At 42.9% G+C, this 22,191-nt stretch overlaps 1 protein-coding gene across 10 annotated transcripts in view; it reads right to left on the reverse strand.

Moving 5' to 3' along the window:
* SNAP91 (synaptosome associated protein 91) overlaps window positions 1–22,191 on the reverse strand; it is a 797,825-nt gene that overhangs the window by 616,859 nt on the left and 158,775 nt on the right. For all 10 annotated transcript variants that reach the window (XM_078648151.1, XM_078648145.1, XM_078648146.1 and 7 more), the window contains exon 3: window positions 8,860–9,002. In XM_078648151.1, coding sequence (XP_078504277.1) covers window positions 8,860–9,002 — 143 coding nt within the window. The remainder of the gene's footprint in view (window positions 1–8,859; window positions 9,003–22,191) is intronic.

Below are 22,191 nucleotides of genomic sequence, written 5' to 3' on the forward strand. Positions count from 1 at the left end.
CACCTTAAACTAACTACAACAGAGACCAACTTCCCTGAATGCGAGGCTCTCCTTTTCGCCATATGCCTCTCCAGTAAGACAACCTTTAAAGGCATGCTAATTTACCGCCCCCCAGGATCCAGAACGAAATTTCTCTCACTTTTAGACAAAGTCATTGAGACGTCAATGGGATCCCCTCAATTTACCATCTTGGGTGATTTCAATTTTCATCTTGAATCTCTCGAAGACCCCGATACTGCAACAATACTCGGTGATCTAGAGGCAGCTGGTCGGTCACAAATCGTTAAACTACCTACACATTTAGCAGGACACACCCTAGATGGTCTCTTCACGAACAACTCAGAGATCTCTATTACTAAGGTCCTTCCTTTAATTTGGACAGATCACTCTGCAATCTGCTTCTCTATTCCCATTAATTCCGGTCCACGCCCCCAGATAAATTCCCGGTCCACGAATTTCAGAGACTGGAAGAATATCAATCTTGACCACCTCACCCAAATGATATATGACAGCCCGGGGCTAAACAAACAGGACCCCACTGAAGCTTCGGATACCTACTTAAACAATCTAAACGAAGCATGTAACAAGCTAGCACCCATAAGAACCTTTCACCGGAACAGAAAACAACCATCAGCCCCCTGGTTCTCTGAATCGCTCAGATTACAGCGTCAACACTGCAGAAACCTAGAAAGGCAGTGGCGTCGCCACTTCAATATCTCTGACAAATTGACCTACAAAAATGCCCTCTTTAATTACAAAAAACTTTTAACTGCTGAAAAAACCACCTACTACACCAAGCAAATCAATGAGGCCAAAAACTCTCCAGGGAAACTATTCCAGGTGGTAACATATCTCTCCAATCCTCTGTTACCCCGGTCAGAGGGATCTCAGGCCCTTGCAGACGCACTGGCTAAATTCTTTGAGGATAAGGTCAGAGCTATTTTTTCCACCTTTTTGCCTGACCCTTCTCTACCTTCTACCAAACTATCAACCCCAGATAAAACCCCGAAATTTGTAGCCTTTGAAAACACCTCGGTAGAAGCCATCCAACCCTTGATCGCCCAAACCAAATCCGGCTCACCTCTGGATCCTTGCCCTCCAAGCGTTCTTAACCTCATTTCAGAAACCATTGCCCCACCACTAACTACTATCTGCAATGCAATGTTCACATCCGGCACCTACCCTTCAGTATGGAAGGAAGCCATTATCAAACCTTTAATCAAAAAGCCCACTCTAGACCCTTCCCTGCCGGCCAGCTACAGGCCCATTGCATGCCTCCCATTCCCGGCCAAGATTTTTGAAAAGATCATGAACCTCCAGTTGTCAACCTTTATTCACAACAACAACCTACTGGATGACACCCAGTTTGGGTTCCGCCAGGGACATGGTACGGAGACTGCGCTCCTAAAAGCTGCGGACGAGATACGGTCCACTATGGACAATGGAGGAGCGGCAATCTTAATACTCTTAGACTTGTCCGCAGCCTTCGACACGGTCGATCACGCTACCTTGATCGACCGTGTCGCAGCTATAGGGATAAAAGGCAAAGCTAAGGAGCTTCTCGCCTCTTTTCTGTCCAACCGCTCACAAACTGTGAAGCTTGGCCAATACACCTCCCAGACCTTTTCTCTGCCTTGTGGTGTACCCCAGGGATCCTCGCTAAGCCCGACACTGTTCAATATATACGTGTCCGACTTGGCGAGGGTCATCAAATCCCACGGAATTCTCCTCACTACATACGCTGACGATACACAGTTGGTGTTGTCCGTATACGACGATGGTTCTGCTGTAGCTGCGAATTTCCAATCCGGAATGAAGGCGATAAGCTCCTGGATGTCATCAAACTGTCTGAAGCTTAACTCTGACAAGACAGAGGTGATGACATTCGGGAGACTACAGCCACCCTGGTCTCCACAATGGTGGCCACACCAGATGGGACAACCTCCGGAACCAGTAACCAAAGTGCGAAATCTGGGGGTTGTCTTTGACACCAAGCTGTCATTCCAGCAGCACGCCAATTCTGTGGTTTCTTCCTCATTCCATATTTTAAAAAGGATCAAAAAACGTATCCCCTACCTACCATCATCTGCAGGCAAAACCTTAGTCAGTACATTAGTTTTTTCTAAAACCGATTACTGCAATGCCCTACTTCTCAATGCACAACAAAAGGTCCTCAACAAATTGCAGACAGTGCAAAATGCAGCGGCTAGGACCCTGCTATCCATTCCCAAATTTGCATCTGTCTCCCCCTACATCCGACAGCTACACTGGCTGCCTCTGAGGAGCCGTATCAAATTTAAAGCGTTATGTATAGCTTACAAGGCTATCCACAACCATGGTCCTCTATACTTAAGACAAGCCTTCCGCCCGCTGGAACACCCAAGGACATTACGCTCATCCTCGGCTCACCTGCTAATAGTCCCCCGCACAAGGAGGGTCAATTGGGGAGACAAACGCTTCACGGTTGCCACAGCCAAACTATGGAACACACTACCCCTCCACATCAAATGTGCTCCAACCCTGCTCAACTTCAGAAAAAATCTGAAAACTTGGCTGTTCTCAGCCTAAAATCTCAACCACCCGCCAGAGAGTTCAGCAACATTAGCGCCGAGACACCTTCGGGTATTTGCGCGCTCTAAAAATCGATAAAATAAATAAATAAATAAATAAATAAATTGTATATTTTGTCTTATAAATACAGAAACACAGTAAATTTATAATTTTTCAAGAGGTTTGTGAAACCACATGTGCAAAAAATTGATATCAAACATGCAAATGATTTTAGAATGAACTCTAGTATAACAATATGGTGCTCAGTTCATGTGGTGAGAGATTAAAACCAGAAATGTAGAGAAACAATAAAAACATGTTTTAAATGTTGTAAACCCTATGAACTTTCTGTTGGTTGACTGATTATCAAGCAAGGAACAGAGGGGCACATGCATCAACCTAAATACTGATCGTAAACGGCCCGATTCGCAGAATCAGCCTCTTTGCGACCGGTATTTAGGCAATTGGTATGCATCAACCCAAAACCCATTCACAATATAGATAATCGCAAATTTTGCGATTACCTAAATTGCAAATGTTTAGAAAATCGCAAAGTACGATTCCCTACTTGGGATGCATCAAAGCCTTTCCTAAATGCGACTTTGCATTTAGGAAATGCTAATTATGGTAATTTGCAAAAACTCTGAAAAATACACAAAAGTGCATTTTTCAAAGTGCCATGAGGTGCACATGTGGCGCACACACATGCCCTTAGGGTATATGTGTGCGCCACATGAGCATACATGCCAAATTTGGTGGTGCATCAGGGTAGCCTTGTTTACGGCCCCCTAGCACCCTTCCAATTGCATCCGCAATATATGAGTTTCTATTTGGTACTCACAAATTGCGAATGGCTTCCCATTAATTCTATGGGCCTCTAGGCCCATAGGAATAAATGCATTCATTCCTATGGGCGAGGCCCATAGGAATGAATGGGAAGGCATTCTTTAATTGCAAATCGCAGTAAGGAATGTGTAGGAATCACAAATATTTTTGCAAAACCTACATGCATAGGCAATTGCGATTCCTTAATAATCGCAATTGCCTAGGTTAATGCTTGTGCCACAGATTGTAAATGGAATCTTTTTTTCCCCAGAAATGGCTCAAAATGGACATTTCTGCTCAGTCCTTGTCCACACAGAGATGTCAGTACAACCAAGGTTTGCAAAAATATATCTGTGATGGATCTCCGGACAGTTTTTGATTGCTTGATGGTTCTTACCAACATCACACACATATAGGTGGTCCCATATATATTTAAGCACCTTACAGCATCGCCTTCACTCTTTTGCCTATAGACACAGTCACAGAATTGTCAACCAAGTCACAGGAAACGATGCTTCCGATTCTGCTCACCATATGAGACTGCCCAGGAGGGTTCATGGAACAGAGGATGTCTTTTTCTAGGGGAAAAATAACAATTTACACTTCCATTCTTGGTTCTATGTACGTGAATTCCTGAGTCAAGAAGGTGGGTTAACTGGAGGGGTGATCGCATCTATAGGTGGTAATGGGGCCTAATTAGAGTAACAAACTTCTCAAAACTTGAATTGGTCTCACCAGTAAGGTGCATAACCTATCAAATTCAACAGTCAAGACGCTTATTTCAATAAATGGAAAATCCAATAAAAAAAAACCTCTGGTAAAAAGCTATATTATATTTACAAATCTTTAAAACACACATTAAACTATATCAAAGAAGCCAAATTTAAAAATCAAAAGTTCTTGTAAAAGTATTTCAAATTGCTGCAGAAATGGGAACATCTGTCCCATTTTAATGACATGTTCGCCAGCGACCACACTGCCAGCAATAATTGCTTTCTCAAGTCCATGCTTTCAACACGCATTTTGAGACCGAAAAACAGCTGGTGGATAAGGCCCAGATTTGCGGAGATAAAATTAATCACCAGAGAAACAAATGCTCACTTTTTTTTAGCAGCTCTTCAAGCACTTTAAAATATAGGGGGTAGTGCAATATAAAACGTGCCAACACTATGCATCCGTACAAGGGCAATGTATCCATCCCATCTCTATGTCCTTTGACAGAGACTTTAACCTATAAGGAAGTTCAAGCAGATTTTGATTAAATAAAATACTGGAAATCTAGGCTCAATGTGTAACGAATTTACAAGTAGTCAAAGCAAAAGTTGAAGTCCTTAGGGTCAGAAGAATTCTAGGATGGAGTTTGCAGCCCATGACTAGATTTTGTCGGAGTATGTTAAGGCTATACACAGTTTTACAACAGTTTAGAAATGAAAGAAGCCAGAGACATGTAAGCATATCGACATGGCTCTAATGTCCGGTTACGTTATAAAATAAAAAATGCCAAAAATGATTTATTTGGCACGCTCTTCTAGGACACAAGAGACTACTGAGAAAGACAAATCTAAAAACTACCCTGCAATTGCGCCTGTCGCAATGCGCAAAACTGTTCTTTCGACATGTGAGAATTGCAATCTTCGAGCACTGCGCATGTTGCAACATGACCGACTCGACGGGTCGACGCACACATTCTTCAAGAACTGGTGTTCGTGTGTTCTAACCCTGCTGCGGAAGCTAACAAGCCAGAGGCGAAAAGAGGCATGATTAAGAGACAGATTTTATAATGCAAACGTAATATACTTAGGTCATTTAACTTACAATTTGCACTTTTTATTTACACCTTCTACCGAATGAAACGCACAAACACCTTTCCAACACACTGCCATGGCAACAAGATATTTTCAAAACCGCTCACTGGAAGCAAGAGAAATAAGAGGTGATATTTTACAGTATTACGTACTCTATGGTAACAACTTCGTAGTTCTGGTTCAACCTACTTAGTCACTGAAACAGTGTTTTCTAGATTGCTTATAGCTCTGGCCCCGTTTTAACGAATCCGCACACATTATAGCAAACCCATCTAAGACTGATACTGCAGGGTGTTGTTCAGATTCGTTCAGGGAGGGCAAGAGCCCTCACTCACTAAGCTGTTTAAATACCACCCACTCTTTCCTTCTACTCTTCCGCCTGCTTAGCCATGGGCCTTTACTTGAAAGGGCTTCTGCTGACCCCACCTGGGGCCACAGCAGTAAACGCCCAAATTCAAACCTATTCAGCACTGCTGACCCTAGCCACGCCCATGATTGTGATGTCACTGCCCTGGTTTGTGCCTCCAGGGCGAGGACTTCCTAGACCGGAACATGCTAGCACCAATCCCTCACTCTAAAATAAAAAATACAATCTAGGTTGAAACATCGCAAGTCTCTGGTAGCTCTTTGAACAAAGTTGCGTGTATGTCCTTCTCCTCCCCAGAGATGGTAGGGTAATGCCACTCAGGCGCTTAAGCACCAGCCCCCCCCCACCCCAAGCCATAACCAAAGGCTAAGATCTGTGGCTCCTCCAGGAAAGGTAGTATGGGCATGGTTACTTCGTAGAGGGTATGGCCAAAGACAAAGCCCATTGACAGCGCAGCACCAATCGATTAATATTATTACAACCGCCACGTAAATAATTAAAAAAACTTGTTACGGTAATATGTTGAACTAAGATCACATGCTAACCCGATTACAACAAAAAAACGAAAAGACTTATCCCTTCAAATTAAGAGTTTCATAGAAGTTGTAACAGTTACAATGCAAACATCTAAAACTCACTGTAATCCACAAATTATGGATCAGAAAATAAGCCAATACAATACAATTAATGGCATCTGTGATGGTTCCATGGGGACAACGGAATGACCTATGCCGGTGTTTTTCTATGTGGGCCAGCAAAAAAGGTGGCAAGTGCATTCAGGCTAAGGTCTGCAACACATCACATATACAATACATTTGGCAATGGCCTGTTCTTGCAATGTGCTATAATATATGGCAATATTGGCAGAGCCAGAATAAATCACAACACATTTGCAAATAAAGCTGTCCAGCCATCTGGAGACAACTCACTGATTATGCAAATGTCCCCAAAATAGACACTTGAATTATTTATCCTACAGAAAACAATCGCAAACAATGTGCCCAGCATTACTAGAAAGCAGAGGTGAAAATATGTGAAAAGGATAGACTAAAGTCTTGATGTTTTTCTAAAGGTTTTATTAGAAATGTACATGTAAAGATCTGAATACAGAGGCATAAATGTTGAATGGTAATATATTTTAGCTACTTTTTTCACATAGTGTTTCTTGTTATACTGTGCTAGAATTTTTGCAGTAATTTCACGTAGTTTAAAATAATTTCTCTGAAGTAAAAATGTATGATAAATATTTTGATTATTTAATTTTTGATTATCTGTATTCTATGCTAAATCAACAACCCAATGAGTAAGACGTATCAACCCAATGAGAAAGACATATCAGCCCTTCCTCAGCCAAATAAACATGGTACCCTACAAATATATGTGCTTCTTCATAAATAGATAGTTTGTTAACTAGCAATAGCAGAATATTTTTTGAGGCGGTAGTTTACCTAAGTATCATAAAATAGACAAGAACAAGCCTTCACTTTTCTAATGCGCCTTTCAATTATTTTCAGATTTTCTGAAGACAAATGTTTGGTCTCTTTCCATAGAAGAGGTTATTCCACACCCATTTCTGGTTCGTCTACATGGATAGCAGTCTATAAAAGACACGTTTTTGGAAGAGCTTTAGACTTACACAACTGCAAATACTAAATAAACATGGCTGATGCTCAGTGTTTGTAGGATGCAATGGAGCGGGGTGGGTTAGTGTCTCAGGAATATTGTCACATGCTCTGGGCACATTTCAAAAGGGTGCAGGGCAAGGTTGTGTCTGTAGGGTCCATTAAGATGCTGCAAATTAGTGTGGATGCAGCGCTGCGTACTGAGCTCCTAAAGCACAGTGGAGTGCAATGAGTGTGTGTCCTCAGGATGCTTGGCCGAGTAAGTCAATTTCAGAAGGACACACTAAACTGAGGTGCTCTGTATCCACAGAGCTCTATGCACTACTGTGGGTTTGTGACAAATGTAGGGTTGTGGTTTAGTACCTGAAATTGCATTTATATAGCGCTTACTACCCCTGAAGAGGCATCAAAGCACTTTTCGGTGAGTAGCATGCTACTTAATATCCAACAAAGATTAGTGGGGAATTAATTTAGGGAAATATGACATTAATTTGAGTGGTAGACCTACGAGTCTATTATTTGAATTGAAAAAAGCATAGTGGAGGGTTGGGAGGGGTTTGCATTTATATTGTGCTTGGTACCCCTGGTAAAGGGTCAAATCACTTTTCAGCACGCTACTCCGAACCCCAAACATGATTAGTGGTGAATTAGCATAGGGAAATATAAATTTGAGCGGGGGACATGCGAGTCTGTTAGTTGGATTGAAAAGGATAGTGGAGGGATAAAAGAGGGATGGGTCTAGAAAGTGTTTATTTTGAGATCATGGCAACAGGAGGAGGTTTGGAATGAGGGGAAAGGGAAGAGTCAGAGGGAAGAGTTTAGAAAGGCTTGTTTGGGAGATCGGACAAGTAAAATAGTTTGAGAGGATGCAAGGAGGGTAGAGTCTAGAAAGGGTTATTGTGGGGATCATAGTAGCAGAATGGGGTTTAGGATGAGTCAGAGAGTAGAGGTGGAGGATGTATTGAGAGAGGTATAGGGTGAGAAAAAGTATATGTCTTTACTACAATGCACGTTGGTGCATTAATGATCCTGTAGCGGGTTAGTGTCTACGATAATTTGTGGGGGTGTGTAGCTTCTCTAAAGTAATGAGGTGCATTTGAAATGTAATTAAAGTAGTGTGGTGGGTTACTGCTCATAGGGTGCAGGTCATCATGGGTCATTGACTTTGGTGTTTAGTAGCGTGCTGTCTGTTACTATGCTCAGAATGCAGTGGGATGTGTTATTTTCTTTAGGATGTAGTAGAATGCAGTATGTTTGCAGTACTATGTCACTGCATAGTGAGGTGGATTTGTGTCCCCAGGATGCTCCATATACATGCATTAAACCAGCAGATATGACACGTCTGGTTACTGGTACTACGTTTTTAAGAGAAGAAGAAATAGAATACACGGCTAATGAAGAAATGCAAAGAAAAGATGTTTAAAGAGCATCATGATAAAGGAGAGAACTAAGGAAGTCTCTGAGAACAAGAATAATAAACACAACAAGAAAGAATTGACAGTAAAGGAAAACGGAAACAGAATAGATGTCAAAAATTAAACATTCTCCTTGTCATTCGGTCCGTTTTTCAAATCATTGCTGCAGTCATTATGGAAACATTTGTAACCACTTTAGTTAATTTCAATAGCAATCTAACACCAAACATTTCGTCAAGTATCGATACAAACAGATTAGGTATTAAGACACTCACCTCATTACCATGGACCATTAGATGATGTGTTGTGACCAGGGCTTTGAATACAACCACCCAACTACTATTTGTTGCTCGCTCAAAGAGTGTGTCCGCCATCTGAGGAATATTCACGTTCGTTTCGTTGGTTGCCTGGATCAAAACTAAAGAAACAACCATATGAAAGAATTATTCATTAAGAGAGTAAAAATGGTCACAGTGATTTAATTGAGAATTACCAACATCATCTTTTTAAAGCGGTCCATGCATTTTTGTTTAATCGTTTCCTAAGGGGACATTAATGGTAGCAGAGGGGCTATTAGCCGCGCCTTTAAGGCTCAGATCAAATTTGTCAATAGCAAATAATCTGTGCAAGATCCTTGTTTCTAGGGCTCACCGGGGGGCTGGATTTGTGGATTGATTTTTTTTAATGTATTTTTTTTTTGTTAATGGGCCAGGCCCACAAAGATCTAAACTTAATCTCTCTTCTTCCTTTATGCTAGACCAGACCAGCTACCACCACTAACTGCTTGTTGGACGGTGCTTTATGTGCACAGGTGGTGATCAGCAGCACTTTGTTTTAGTGACCAGTTGCCCATTTGTCATCAGACCGAGAGTAAGAGAGGGAAAAGTGGAAAAAAGCAGATAAAGATAGGTAAACATTGTTTCAAGGAAAAAGGAACATAAAAAAACTATTTGCAGGTGTGAAGGAAAGAGACATGTAAGTTAGTGGAAGACCGAGGCATGAAGTGGAACCAAAGGCAGGCAACCTATATAGTTGGCAGCTCCTGCCTTTAGTAGCAACTGGGTCCTAAGGAAAACTTTCAAACCCAGTCTTTAGTTTATTTTTTAATAAGCAAGCACATTACGTAGGTAACAGTGAAGAGGGAGATTTTGTCTATGTGACCAAACTGGGCAATTTGACTCTTTTAACCCCTGCACATCAGGGCTGCAAGTTCAAGCTCTAAGTTCTAAACACTTTGGGGCAGATTTATGAAGGCCTTGCGCCGCCGGTGCGTCACTTTTTCCCATGTTAAAAATGACGCACCGGCGGCGCAAGGCCTTCATAAATCTGCCCCTTAGTCCTACAATCATTAATATGCTTTTTTTTTGCACTTTTAAAATGAAAAATATAAGACAGCTGACCAACACATTTTTTGTTTCTTAGCTCTAGAAAGCAAATTGGAATCACATAATGCCACTGTCCATGGTTACAATCAACGAGTAAGAGTACATAGGACCATATGTATAACAATCAAGAACAATGATTTTCCAAATTGCGATAATTCGCAGAATCACAATTCATGATTTTTGAAAACATACATGCATTAAACTGCAATTCTTGGAGGGTTGCAAATCGCACTACCTCATGAACATCAATAAGCTAGGTCGCAGTTTGCGACCTGTTAGGAATGATAGCCATGACAGGGATGGTGGCCCGCTTGGGTCAGCAGACCACAGTGTCTGTGATTGCTTTTTAAATCAAGCAATTTTTTTTAAATAGTTGCAGGCCGTTTTTCTCAAAGGAAAACTGGATGAGTTAAAAAAAAAATTGAAAGTTGAATTTTCTGAGATTAGGCCATGGGCCATGGTCCATGGAAAAATTGCTTGCACTTAAACATTTTTGTTTAATTCTCAAATAGAAAAAGGTCCCCTGGGAACCCCTTTACATTCGCAAATGATTACTGTTATACCTGGCATCCTTGGTGTGGATTTTCCCTGACTTTTTGCCTTCTGGCCTCCTGTTTTTGACTGTTTTGCTGACTTCGTTTTTGCTGGCTTTAGGAATCTGGGCACTTTACCACTGTTAACCAGTGCAACAATGCATGTGCTATTCACTTAAAACATGGTAACATTAGGTTATCCACAATTGGCATATTTGATTTACTTAGGAGTCCCTAGTAAAGTGCACTACATGCATCCAGGCCCTGTAAATCAAACTAGTGGACTTGCATTAGCATAAGAAAGTCTCAACAGATAGTATTGTAATGACAATATTTACACAGTAAATTAAATTATAAGATAACTAAGGGAAACAGGAGAAACACCAAGGTTGTGTAGTGCAATCTGTATTCAATAATTGGCTGAGGAATACATTTTAGACAGCAATATCAATATTACTTGTAACTAAGTGTAATTAGCAAAAAAAGTGCACACAGTGCTTGTGAAAGGTGAACGGTGCATGTGAGGCTGAATGCAAACAGTGTGATTGTAATAGCATACAACAATATCCCAACAGGTAGTATTGTAATGACACATTTTATACAGTAAATTAAATTACAAGTAAATTAAATTACAAGTGAATTAAGGGAAACAGGAGAAACACCAAGGTTGACTATCGCAGTCTGTATTCAATAGTGGCCACAGGAATACATTTCAGACAGCAACATCAGTATTACTTGTAAGTAAGTTTAATCAGCAAAACAGTGCACACAGTGCTCATGAAAGGTGAACGGCACTTGTGAGGCATGTGACACAGTAAAAGCAAACAGCGAGGGGGCATGACTTAAAATGGTACACAACATGAGAAAGCCGGGGAGAATAATTTACATTCTCATGTTATGTGCCACAGGCTGCAAGTACGCTGAATTTTGACGACCGCATTTCGACTTGTGTGATTTCAGGGCATCTTCACAACCAGGATTACACACAACTTTCAAATGCTGTTAGAAAGAGGAGGAAGGAAAAGACCAGGGTTAAGGAGGTGCCAGAGAGAGTGTATTTGCCAGAGGATGATCAATTGAATGGCGAATAGCTACCTGTGCGTATTCAGTTAACACAAATGTGTACTGGTTTGGGAAATTGTGTGGGACCTCACCAAAAGGTAGGAGGTCTGCAAAAATTAAGGGTTCTGGGAGAGAGGGGGGTGGTCACCCAGATAGTTGCTCCGACGGACCACTGAGAGATAGTGGATTCTGCAAGCAATAAGCGCCATGTGAGAATCACTGCATGTAGAAATTACTGCACAAGAAGTAGGACCAAATCAAGCTCAATCTATGTAAATGTGGGCCACAGTAAGGAAGGAAATGCCAAATGCGCAGCAAAATTCAATTAATTATGGCTGGTAATCAATCAATGTCACAGCATTGAATGTGAAAACCAACCGGCCCACGTCTGCTGGAAAAGATAAGGGCATCTTGTAAATCTTGTAATTGCATGGACATATCTTAAAGATGAGCACCGCCCTCAGCACCTTACAGAGGGTCAAAGCAAATCCAGGACCAGGTCAGAAGCCTCTCAGATGAGGAGTGGTTTAGGGCAGGTAGACGCTCAGTCTCGGCGGGTGCTCCGATCACGTGGAGCGAGCCTGTTGGGAAGTTAAGTCATTGTATGTCAGTCCATAGACTTGATCGCAAAGCTATGTTGGAGAGCCAGGGCTGACAAGTACCCCAGGTCACTGAGCAGTGAATTGACCGAATGAGGGAAGGAGCTGGGCACACAGTGGCCTGAGGAGCTGTAAAGCCCAGAGTGTACATCGAATTGCAGAATACGAAAAAGCTATTTACAAAGCTAAATCATACAATAAATCAAATCAATTGCAAAAGAATAATAATTAAAAAAAATAACTGCATAATATTATAGTAGGTTTTGTGACCAATGTGATATGAAAGGTCAAGTCAACATAACATAAGGAGGTAATTTGCGCAAACCATAACTCACAGAAGTGCACTGAACTTTTACATGATGGTTAAGCATGAAAAATGAACATTGAAACGTACCGGATAGTAGATTTACCAGCCAGTAAATCTATATAGGGTTAAACCCTATATAATTATAGTATTGTTCCATTCATCTAGTGTGTTTAATCCTTGGTGTACAGATTTGCAGCGTGTGATCCACCGACACTCAACCTCCACCTCAGGCAATCACTGTTGCTGCCCCAATTCTGCAAAGACCTCAAGACCTCGCTCTTTGACTGAACCACAGTGCCTAGACTGATCAGCAGCCCCCTCTGCCCAGCAACTTGAGCCTCTTATGGGTGAGTAGCCACACTTTACAAACATTTGATTGATTGATTGCTGCAGCAGTTGGGATAAGTCTCCACTATTCAATGGGAGGGACGGTTGGTCTATGACTTGCCAGGTGAAAGCAGTCTCTGTGGTTCATGGTGAGAAAGTGTGAAACAAAGGGGCATTTTCAACTTTACAGTTGATACGACTCTCGTGCTACGTTGATTTACCATCTGGGCAGTTTAGCCAATATATACAAGGACACAATGGCAACGTATAGCATACAAGACATTTGAAGTACGACAGTTACTCAGTTGCTTCAAAGTGAAGGGTTGGTCACCCACTTTGAAGTCGTTTGTGATAAATGTAAGTGGGCAGACAATACACTTTTGATATTTGTAATGGCCAAAATCCAAGGTAAGACTCCAAGCTGTAGTGGTGAAATGTGCATGATTGGTCTTAGCATTCCAAGTTATGGGTGGAATAAATGGTCAGCCAAATTGCTACCTCTCTTGTAGGAGAAAAGGGGTGTTTCTGAGAAGGGTGGAGAATGCCTAGTAATCTCAGTTCTTCTTTATTATCTTGCTGACCTTGTTGCCGGCAGAAAGGGCAGAAAGTGGATACAAAAGGTAAGCGTATGATTTGCCTCTTGGGTTGGGGGTGAGGATAATATCAGGCGATTCTGAGAGCGTTACAGAGGATAATGTGGATAAACCCAGTGGGTCAGTTTTTCGGCCAAGGCAGCCCAACTCAGTGGACTTCGGGCCTCTGGCACATAACATGCTTCTGTAAATTATTCTCCCCAGTTTTCTCAAGTTGTGTGCCATTTTAAGTCATGCCTCCCTGTGTCACATGCCTCACAAGTGCCTTTCATGAGCACTACGTGTGCTCAAGAAAGTAATAAAAAAGCACCTGGTGGGACTCAATTGGCTTACGGTAGAAGCCAGAATCAAATTGATCTTCACTCACAGAGCACGCCATAATAAAGATCAAGAGGCTAGTTTCTCCTTCCATTCCAAATAGGCAGCTACGATCCAGCACAGAGGAATGAATAATACAAAGGCCAGGAGGGAGAGATGTGGAGGAAGATCTTTCTCCTATCTGGCTTCCTAAATCAAACTTAGGAAGCCAGAATAAAGTGGTGTCACACAAGTGCCGCAGTACTCCCTTTCACACACTCACATATGCACATTACTGCTTTGTAGGGATTCATTTTACTTTACTGTACCATTTTCTTACCCAGAAATATACATTTGCTTCATCCTAGCAATACTGGTTGGCTTTTCGAAACAAACTTGCCATGTGCATTCTTTATTTAGAAATTAGATTGAGTTCAGCATGTTTCTCATTAGGTCTTAGAGCAGCGTGTGGTGTCTCCGAGACATTGAGAGAGCACAAGTTTGAAAAAAATGTATAAGTACGCCATATTTACAAGCACGTAGTTAGTTTAAACATGTTTTGCACACGAGTATTTTATATCCAGGAGTGAAATATACAGAGTGGTTTATATTCGGTAGTGAAACGTATAGAATGTTAAGTAGAGTAACCATAATTATAACGGTGTGAGATTAAATGTAGAAATGTTGGAGTATATGTGAAAACCTCATGGTTCTCTCATGTTAAAAAGAGTCATGTCCAAATTAAATGTAACTTTGGATTCCAGTATTTTGTGTAGGCCTTAGGGCAATTCACAGCAAACCTGAACGTGCTGCTAAAATGATGTGAGATAAAGTTGACATGGTTCTTTCAAAATGTACTATTGAACTTAGGGTTAAAAGTATATGCTTTATAGATGTGTTATTTTAGAAACGTATGCTAGTTAAGAATGTTTGCTGTTTAAATCAAGTTAACGTTTTAAGAGTGCAGGAACCTGCTGCATGTAAATCAAGTAGGCCAGAACAGATAATGTCATGTAGTTTAAATCGTCATGTGCTCGTTAGAGGAGAGGTCGTGAGGTGTCCAGTATGGAGCTCTGAGAGTGTTTTATGACCTAAGATATGGTGAAGTCTGGAATTTGAGGCCCACTGCAGGACGAGCTGTATGCAGGTGCGAGGGTCCTAATCAGCTCGAATGAAAGGGACTTTGTTCAGTGGCGCCTTGCGCAGGCCTGTAGGAGTTTCCAGGAATTTCAGGGGGTATCAGCGCACTGAAGAAGCCGCCTGGGAACCAAGGTCAACTATAACGAGGGTCTTCAAGAGTACCATCATGGAGTTTACCGCGCAAAGATGTACCACGTGAGGGGCGTCCCAAGGGGCGTTTCTATTGGAAATGTGTTTTGGTATTAGGGAAAGTGACCCGGGAGGAGAAGAGGGCAGATGATTTTGGGAGCCTAAGGAAGCGGATGGGTAGGCAGATAGGCTGATCAGGAGAGACCCATTATCAGAGAAGAGACAAAGAGAAGTGCGTGATCTTCTTAGGAAATCACCACGGCTGACACCTAGAGGGTAAAGATCTTGTTAAGTAGGGATGTCATTTAGTGTAGCGTAGGGACAGACTAACCTTAATTTTCTTTTCTGTAATGACTTTGAGGTTGCAACTTGTATCCATTTTGGCAAACCTGATGGTTTTCGAGCTTGTACTTATTATTCTGTTTTTCAGACTCAGATTATTCAAAAAGTTCATGTTCATAGTGATACCGATTTATCTTCTTAATCTCATTTTGAGAAGTTTGTATCTTCAGTTATCTTTGACTTTATATTAAATCTTTAAAACTTAATTTTGGTCAGTGGTCATTTAGAGTGGTGTAAGTTCTTAAATTGATTGTTTACTGCGAGATTACCTTTTACTCAAGACAGGTACCAACGATTCAGTCGACAGGAAATGGGATTTGGTAAGATAATTAGTAACCAGTAATCCCGCGTTAGCAGTTGGTAGCAGAGTGAGGATGGTTATCTTCTTGAGGAAGGTAATCTAGAGAGGTTAGTTTACCCCAAGGCCCGAGACGTCGAGAGACGAGCAGCGGAAGAATCGTGTGCCGAAAGGTGCAGACGGTGCGAGAAAAGCAGCAGTATCGGAGAGTGAGTATAAAAAGGGTCATGCGTGAACAGATTGCGGTGTTTTGTGTTGTATTTGTATTGTAATGTCTTGCGGAGTTGAATGCCTGTAGTGTGAAAGAGAGAAGGTTGTGAGCGCGCGCAACCTGGTAAACTGGTAACCTGGTAAACGGGTTAACTGGTGAAATCTTAAGTTCAGGCCAGAGCTTAAGTGGTTTTGGGTGTATCGAACATCCAGGGTAGTTGTCGACCATAGTACGGAGGTCACGAGGTACCATTGACCGCCGTGGATCCAAGATAGGGGGAGTGTAAGAGTGAGTGTATGAGTAACGGACGCTGGTCGAAAGTTACTGTGTGTGAATAACCTATCGGAGAAGGCGATTGTCTGGAAGTAATCGGAAAGACATTTCGCCAAGTTAAGGTGACAACTACAGAAAGACTGTGGGCGTACAGTCAAAGAAAGGTGATCGCTTGGACGGAAGTAATCATTTTTCAGAGTATGAATGGGATGCGTGCATGACCGAGGAGACGAGCTGAGAAAGGAGGGGAACTGCTGCGAAGGGGGACGGGTGACGTCGGCTAGAGCCGCGCTGTGATTGAGCGGTTGGTGTGACGTTAGCTAGAGCCGCGCTCTGGTTGGGCGGCTAGCGTGACGTCGGAGGAAAGCCGCGTACGGATAGGCCAGTTAGTGAGAACGGCGCTGAGATTGGTGGAGAGTCATCAGGAAGTAAACAAACGCGGAGAAAAGAGAAATCATGAAGTGTTTTAAGTGTTTGAAAGGGATTTTTAAACGTAAACGAAGTGAACATTATTACGGGGAAGAGGCTCCCCCAGAGGGTACGCCAGCTCATTATATGGCAACGAATGTGGGGCTGCATACGATATTGTGGATTGGGGCTTGGAATAAGCTTACGGAAGGAAATGAGGAAATGCAGTTCCCGAAGTATGGAACGTTTAAGTTAGAGGTGTTACATCGGCTAAAAGCAACCATGTCCTCATTGAAACCCTCACCTAGACCAACACAGTTTGAGGCTCTTAATGCATGGATTAAGGCTGCACACGACCGAAATTTGAACAGGCGTCAACAAAGGCTGACGCGATCGGTAAGGGCAGTGCGAGATTCCAAATGGGATGAGGAGGAAAAGCGTTGGAGGGTACAGACTATTGAGGTGGAGAAAATGTATCCGATGAGGGAGGTGTCAGGAGGAGGAAACCTCATGGAAGAAGACGAGGAAAGCGAGTCGGAGGACAATCTGATAAACAGATTGTTAATGGATAGACCACCTCCGAGAGTGGGATTGATAGAAGATAGAGGGCTCGCAAGGGAAGATGGGAATGAGATAGAGGGATATACACCACTCCCTATATCGGAATGGACACCTAGCAAAGGCGGAGAAACACCTCCAAACAACACTGTACAGAGTGTAGTGGGAAGGTTTGTGGTGCAGAAAACGCCAACCACAGAAAGGGTTGAGTCTGTGGGATTGCCAGACGCTCTTCAAGTGCCTGTTACCATAGGACCCATAGTTTCGATCTATAATTCTGAGAGAGATAGAGGGGAACAACAAAGGCAATTGGATAGGGAAAGGATTGAGATGGAAAGGAGGAATAATGTGACGAATGCATGGAAACAATTACCAGGTTCGGTAACGTGGAACACCCCATTAGACACAACTGTCGGTCCCAATTCAGAACAGGGAGGTCCGAGAGGACCAATGGATCTAAGGGGACCGCGGCCAAGATCTTTTTCAGAGTTAAGAGCTGATTTGAGGGAATGGGACGGGTCCATAGTATCTCCGAGTAACAGGACAAGAACGGAACCAGAGTGGGAAAGCAGGGGAAACGGGACAGTATCTCATTGTGGGGCCAGCGAGAGTAGTCAGAGCCGGGAAGGCCAAAGTCAAGAGGATAGAGGGGATGCATGTCCTACAAATCAGAGAGAACAGCCGGAACAAAATACTAAGATTGTAGAATGTGAGGAAATGTCCCGTCTCTGAGGGAACGGAGGAGATGAGGCGGTACGGGCTTTTCAGAATAGGTTTAGGTGCCTTCATCATACACTTGGGGAAGACGTTCAACATTGGAGAAAGGAGAACAGCGATAGGTCCCGCCACGCCTCGAATAATCAGGAATCACAGGGAAGTAGGGAAGAAAGAGGGAGTAATAGAACCTCTTACCCTCTATCCCGTGAAACTAGCCAGGATGGAGAGAGAGAGGCTGGGAGGCATGAAGGAGTGTTTCACCACCCACCCCGAGAAGATGGAAAGGCATGGGACTTAGAGAGATGGGAACAGGGGAGGACTCCCTATAATTCACCAATACCTAAACGTAGATCTCGGAGCTGGGATGGGAGAGATGCGGATGGAGGAGCTAAATTGAGTGTCTTGAAAGCTGAAATAAAGGCAAAAAGGCTTGATGTTACCAGTTTAAAATCAGATGTTGATGAGATAATAGATGGAACATTGCCTTTGGAAAGGATAGAATTGTATGAACAGGATGAGTTATTGTTCATGGCAAAGGATATTACTAGGAAAGCTAGAGCGTTTCATGAAAAACTGACTGATTTGGCAGACAAGTATGCCGTGGATTTGTCTAGGACAAGGGCATTGCAGAGCAACCACAGATTACAGTACGCAGACCAAGATCTAGATGAGAAGAGAACTACTGGATTAAAAACACACATAAGAGAGTTGGTAACAGGGATAAGAGTGTGGAGAGAACTGGATAAATGGGAAGAAAGGTGGTCGAAAAAGGGCACAGTTAGGCGAAGTACAAATGTGATTACCCCTGAGGGAAGGGTAATGCAGATGGAGGCATTCCCTTTGCGAGAAATATCAAATGGAAATTATGTACATGTGCCCTGGAGTAGAGGAGACTTAGCCGCATTTACCAACTCATTTCCGAAGTTGCGGGACAATCCAGTCGAATGGTATAAGCAGGTAGAGAGGTTCGTTAAAATCTCGAAAGTACTGTGGATAGATTTGAACACGTTGTTTGACATCGTGGTCCCATCTGATCTATGGACCCCTTGTAAGACTAGTGTCGAATGGCCAAATGCTGAGCCATTGAGGGATGCTCGAACAAATGGACCATCTGAGATTGTCATGCGAAAGTATGAAAGGGTAATAGCATGGCTGAAAGATAAGGTACCACCACAGGATATAGATTGGGTAAAAATAGACGGAACAAGGCAGGAACCCAAGGAGACAGTTCACGAGTTTTATGAAAGATTGTTGAAAACATTCAAGCAATACAGTGGACTAGATGTAATGGATCCCAAAGACATAGGGCAGTTCGTGTCAAAGTTTGTCTTGGGGTTGAGACCTGATATTTGTTTGATGATACAGCAACATTTAATCTGTTGGCAGAACAAACCACTAGATGAGATTTTACGATATGCGAGGTACTGCAGTGACGAGATAGATTCTAAAGCCAAGAATCTAAAGGAGAAATTGATGGTGGTGCAAATGCAGTCCGCTGGGAAGGGTGGCCAGCAGAAGCAGGGGATGGGACGAAAACCAAATGGTCAGAACAAAGATAATGAAGAAGGGCAGAGACCTAGGATAGACTTTGCCACTTTAAAGAAAACGACAAAGTGTCATCTGTGTCATCAGGTGGGGCATTGGCGACGCGAGTGTCCCTTTAACCCTGAAAATGGAGAGCTAGAAGTAGAAGAACAGGTCCAAGAAGACCCAGTGCAAAAAGTGACAGTCCCAAGTAATAAGGTGGCCAAAGGGGGGACTTCGGCTCCACGGGCCCAATTCCCACAGCCACCGAAGATAACAGCTGGAGGAAAGGTCTTTAAACAAATGCCTCTGTTTATTGAGGAAGAAAAATGTTATTACATTGATCCATTGACAGGACAACGGGTGAGCAGTGAAGAGGATTGTACCCTCGGGGCAGTCCTAGAAGTGGATCAAAGAGGGCCATTTGTTGAGGCAGAAGTGGCAGGGTGTCCCACTACGTTCTTAGTGGATACTGGGGCTACTCGTTCGACTCTGAGATCAGCGGTGGTTCCAGACTTGCCGATGTCAGGGGAAACAATTCAGGTGGTAGGAGTCGCAAATAAGAGAATGACTAGTCCGTTGACAGAACCAGTATCTGTGAAAATAGGCAATCATATGAACGAACATCAGTTTGTGGTTTGTGACTCGAGTCCGGTATGTCTGTTAGGAAGGGATTTGTTGTGCAAATTGAACTGCACCATATACTGCACCCCGCAAGGAGTGGAGGTACAGACTACCGACGATGATGCTACCTTTAAGGTGGCCAATTCAAAATTCTGTGTAGAACTATATCCTACTCTGACTGTAGAAGATCTTCCACAAGACTTAAGAGATGCAGTGGCGTCAGAGGTGTGGGATTTCACAGGAGAAGATATAGGATTGATTAAAGGGGTAGAACCGGTAAAAATTCTGGTAAAACCAAATGTTGAGTTTCCAAGAACGCCTCAATACAAACTGTCCCAGGAAACGATTGCGGGAATAAAGCCTGTGATCGAGTCAATGATTCAACAGGGAATACTGAAAGAAATCGTGGGCAGTCCCTGTAACTCCCCGATTATGGGTTTGCAGAAACCTAGTGGGAAGTTTAGGATAGTTCAGGATTTACGAAAGATTAACAACATAGTCGTTTCATGTTGTCCCGTGGTACCGAATCCATCAGTGATATTGTTTCAAATACCATGTCAAGCAGAATGGTTCACAGTGATAGATCTTTGTCAGGCTTTCTTTTCAATCCCATTGGATGAAGAGAGCAGGTACCTTTTTGCGTTTAAAATGGAAGATCGCGTTTTAACATGGTGTCGAATCCCACAAGGATTCACAGACAGTCCATCCATCTTCAACCAGTTGTTGAAGAAGAATCTTGAAAATCTAGTACTGCCGCAGAACTCGGTTCTGGTACAGTACATAGATGACCTACTTGTTGCGTCAGAAACAGAGGAAGCTTGTCAAGTAGATTCAATTGCCTTACTGAATCATTTAGCTGAAAATGGACATAAGGTATCTCCGAGCAAGTTACAGTATTGTCTGACAGAAGTACAGTATCTAGGGCACAGGTTAGAAAAAGGGAAACGTAAGGTGTCCCCAGAGAGGATTGAGGCAATAATGAAAATGAATGCGCCTACAACACAGAGAGAAGTTAGAATGTTCCTAGGAATGGTGGGTTACTGCCGACAGTGGATAGTTAACTTTTCACTGAAAGCAAAGCCCTTACAGAAACTGACGCACAAGGAGGTGAGTGATCCGGTACCATGGGATGAAGAATGTCTGGTGGCGTTTTTACAGCTGAGAGACGACTTATGTCGTGCTCCGGCTCTGGGAATGCCAGATTACGAAAAGTCATTTTCACTCTATTGCTGTGAGAGAGAGGGATGTGCTTTGTCAGTCTTGGCACAGACCCACGGTAATGCCCGTAGACCAGTTGCATATTTTTCGGCTACATTAGATCCAGTAGCCGCAGCGTTGCCCGGATGTCTCAAATCCGTTGCTGCAACGGGTGTCAGCATTGAAAGGAGCGAAAGTATTGTAATGGGACATCCAGTGGTGGTGTATGTACCGCATTCAGTTGAATTGTTAATGACCAGGACGAAGACGCAGCATCTGACCAATAGTAGGCTCACGCGCTACGAGCAAGTTATACTTGCCGCAGAAAACGTGACTCTCAGGAGATGCTCTGTCTTGAATCCTGCTACTTTGATGCCATTACCTACCGTAATAGAAGGCGAAGGATGTGAAGACCACGATTGCCTTGATGTGACTGAACTATGCACGAAACCCAGACCAGATATTGTGGATGAGCCATTGTCTGACCCCGATGAAATTTATTTTGTTGATGGCTCATGTTTAAGAGACGATACTGGTCGGTTGAGAGCAGCTTATGCTGTTTGTACCATTACTGGAGTTGTGGAAGCCGCTTGCCTGGAAGGAGTACATTCCGCACAGGTAGCAGAGATTATTGCCCTAACTCGTGCCTGCATAGCAGGAAACGGAAAGAGAGTCACCATCTACACGGACAGCCAATATGGTTTCGGTGTGGTTCATGATTTCGGGCAGTTGTGGTCTCAGAGGGGTTACATGACCTCCTCTGGTTCGCCCATTCGAAATGGAGAATTTGTGCGATTGCTGATAGAAGCATTACAAGGTCCTGTTGACATTGCAGTAGTGAAGTGTGTAGCTCATACTAAGAATACAGATTTTGTGTCACAAGGTAATAGATATGCTGATGAAGTCGCACGCTATTGTGCGGAACAAAGTTATTCTTTCTCAAAGGTGGAAATAGAAGGTGCAGAAGAAAAGACTGAATTAAGTATGATGTTAGAAACTGTAGACACTTGGGAGGATTTAAGAATAATGCAGGAGAACGCACCTGAAACAGAGAAAAAGGCATGGGAAATAGCAGGCTGTGTG

The sequence above is a fragment of the Lissotriton helveticus genome, chromosome 6 (assembly GCF_964261635.1).
Source record: "Lissotriton helveticus chromosome 6, aLisHel1.1, whole genome shotgun sequence".
In the NCBI taxonomy this organism is placed as follows: Eukaryota; Metazoa; Chordata; class Amphibia; order Caudata; family Salamandridae; genus Lissotriton; species Lissotriton helveticus.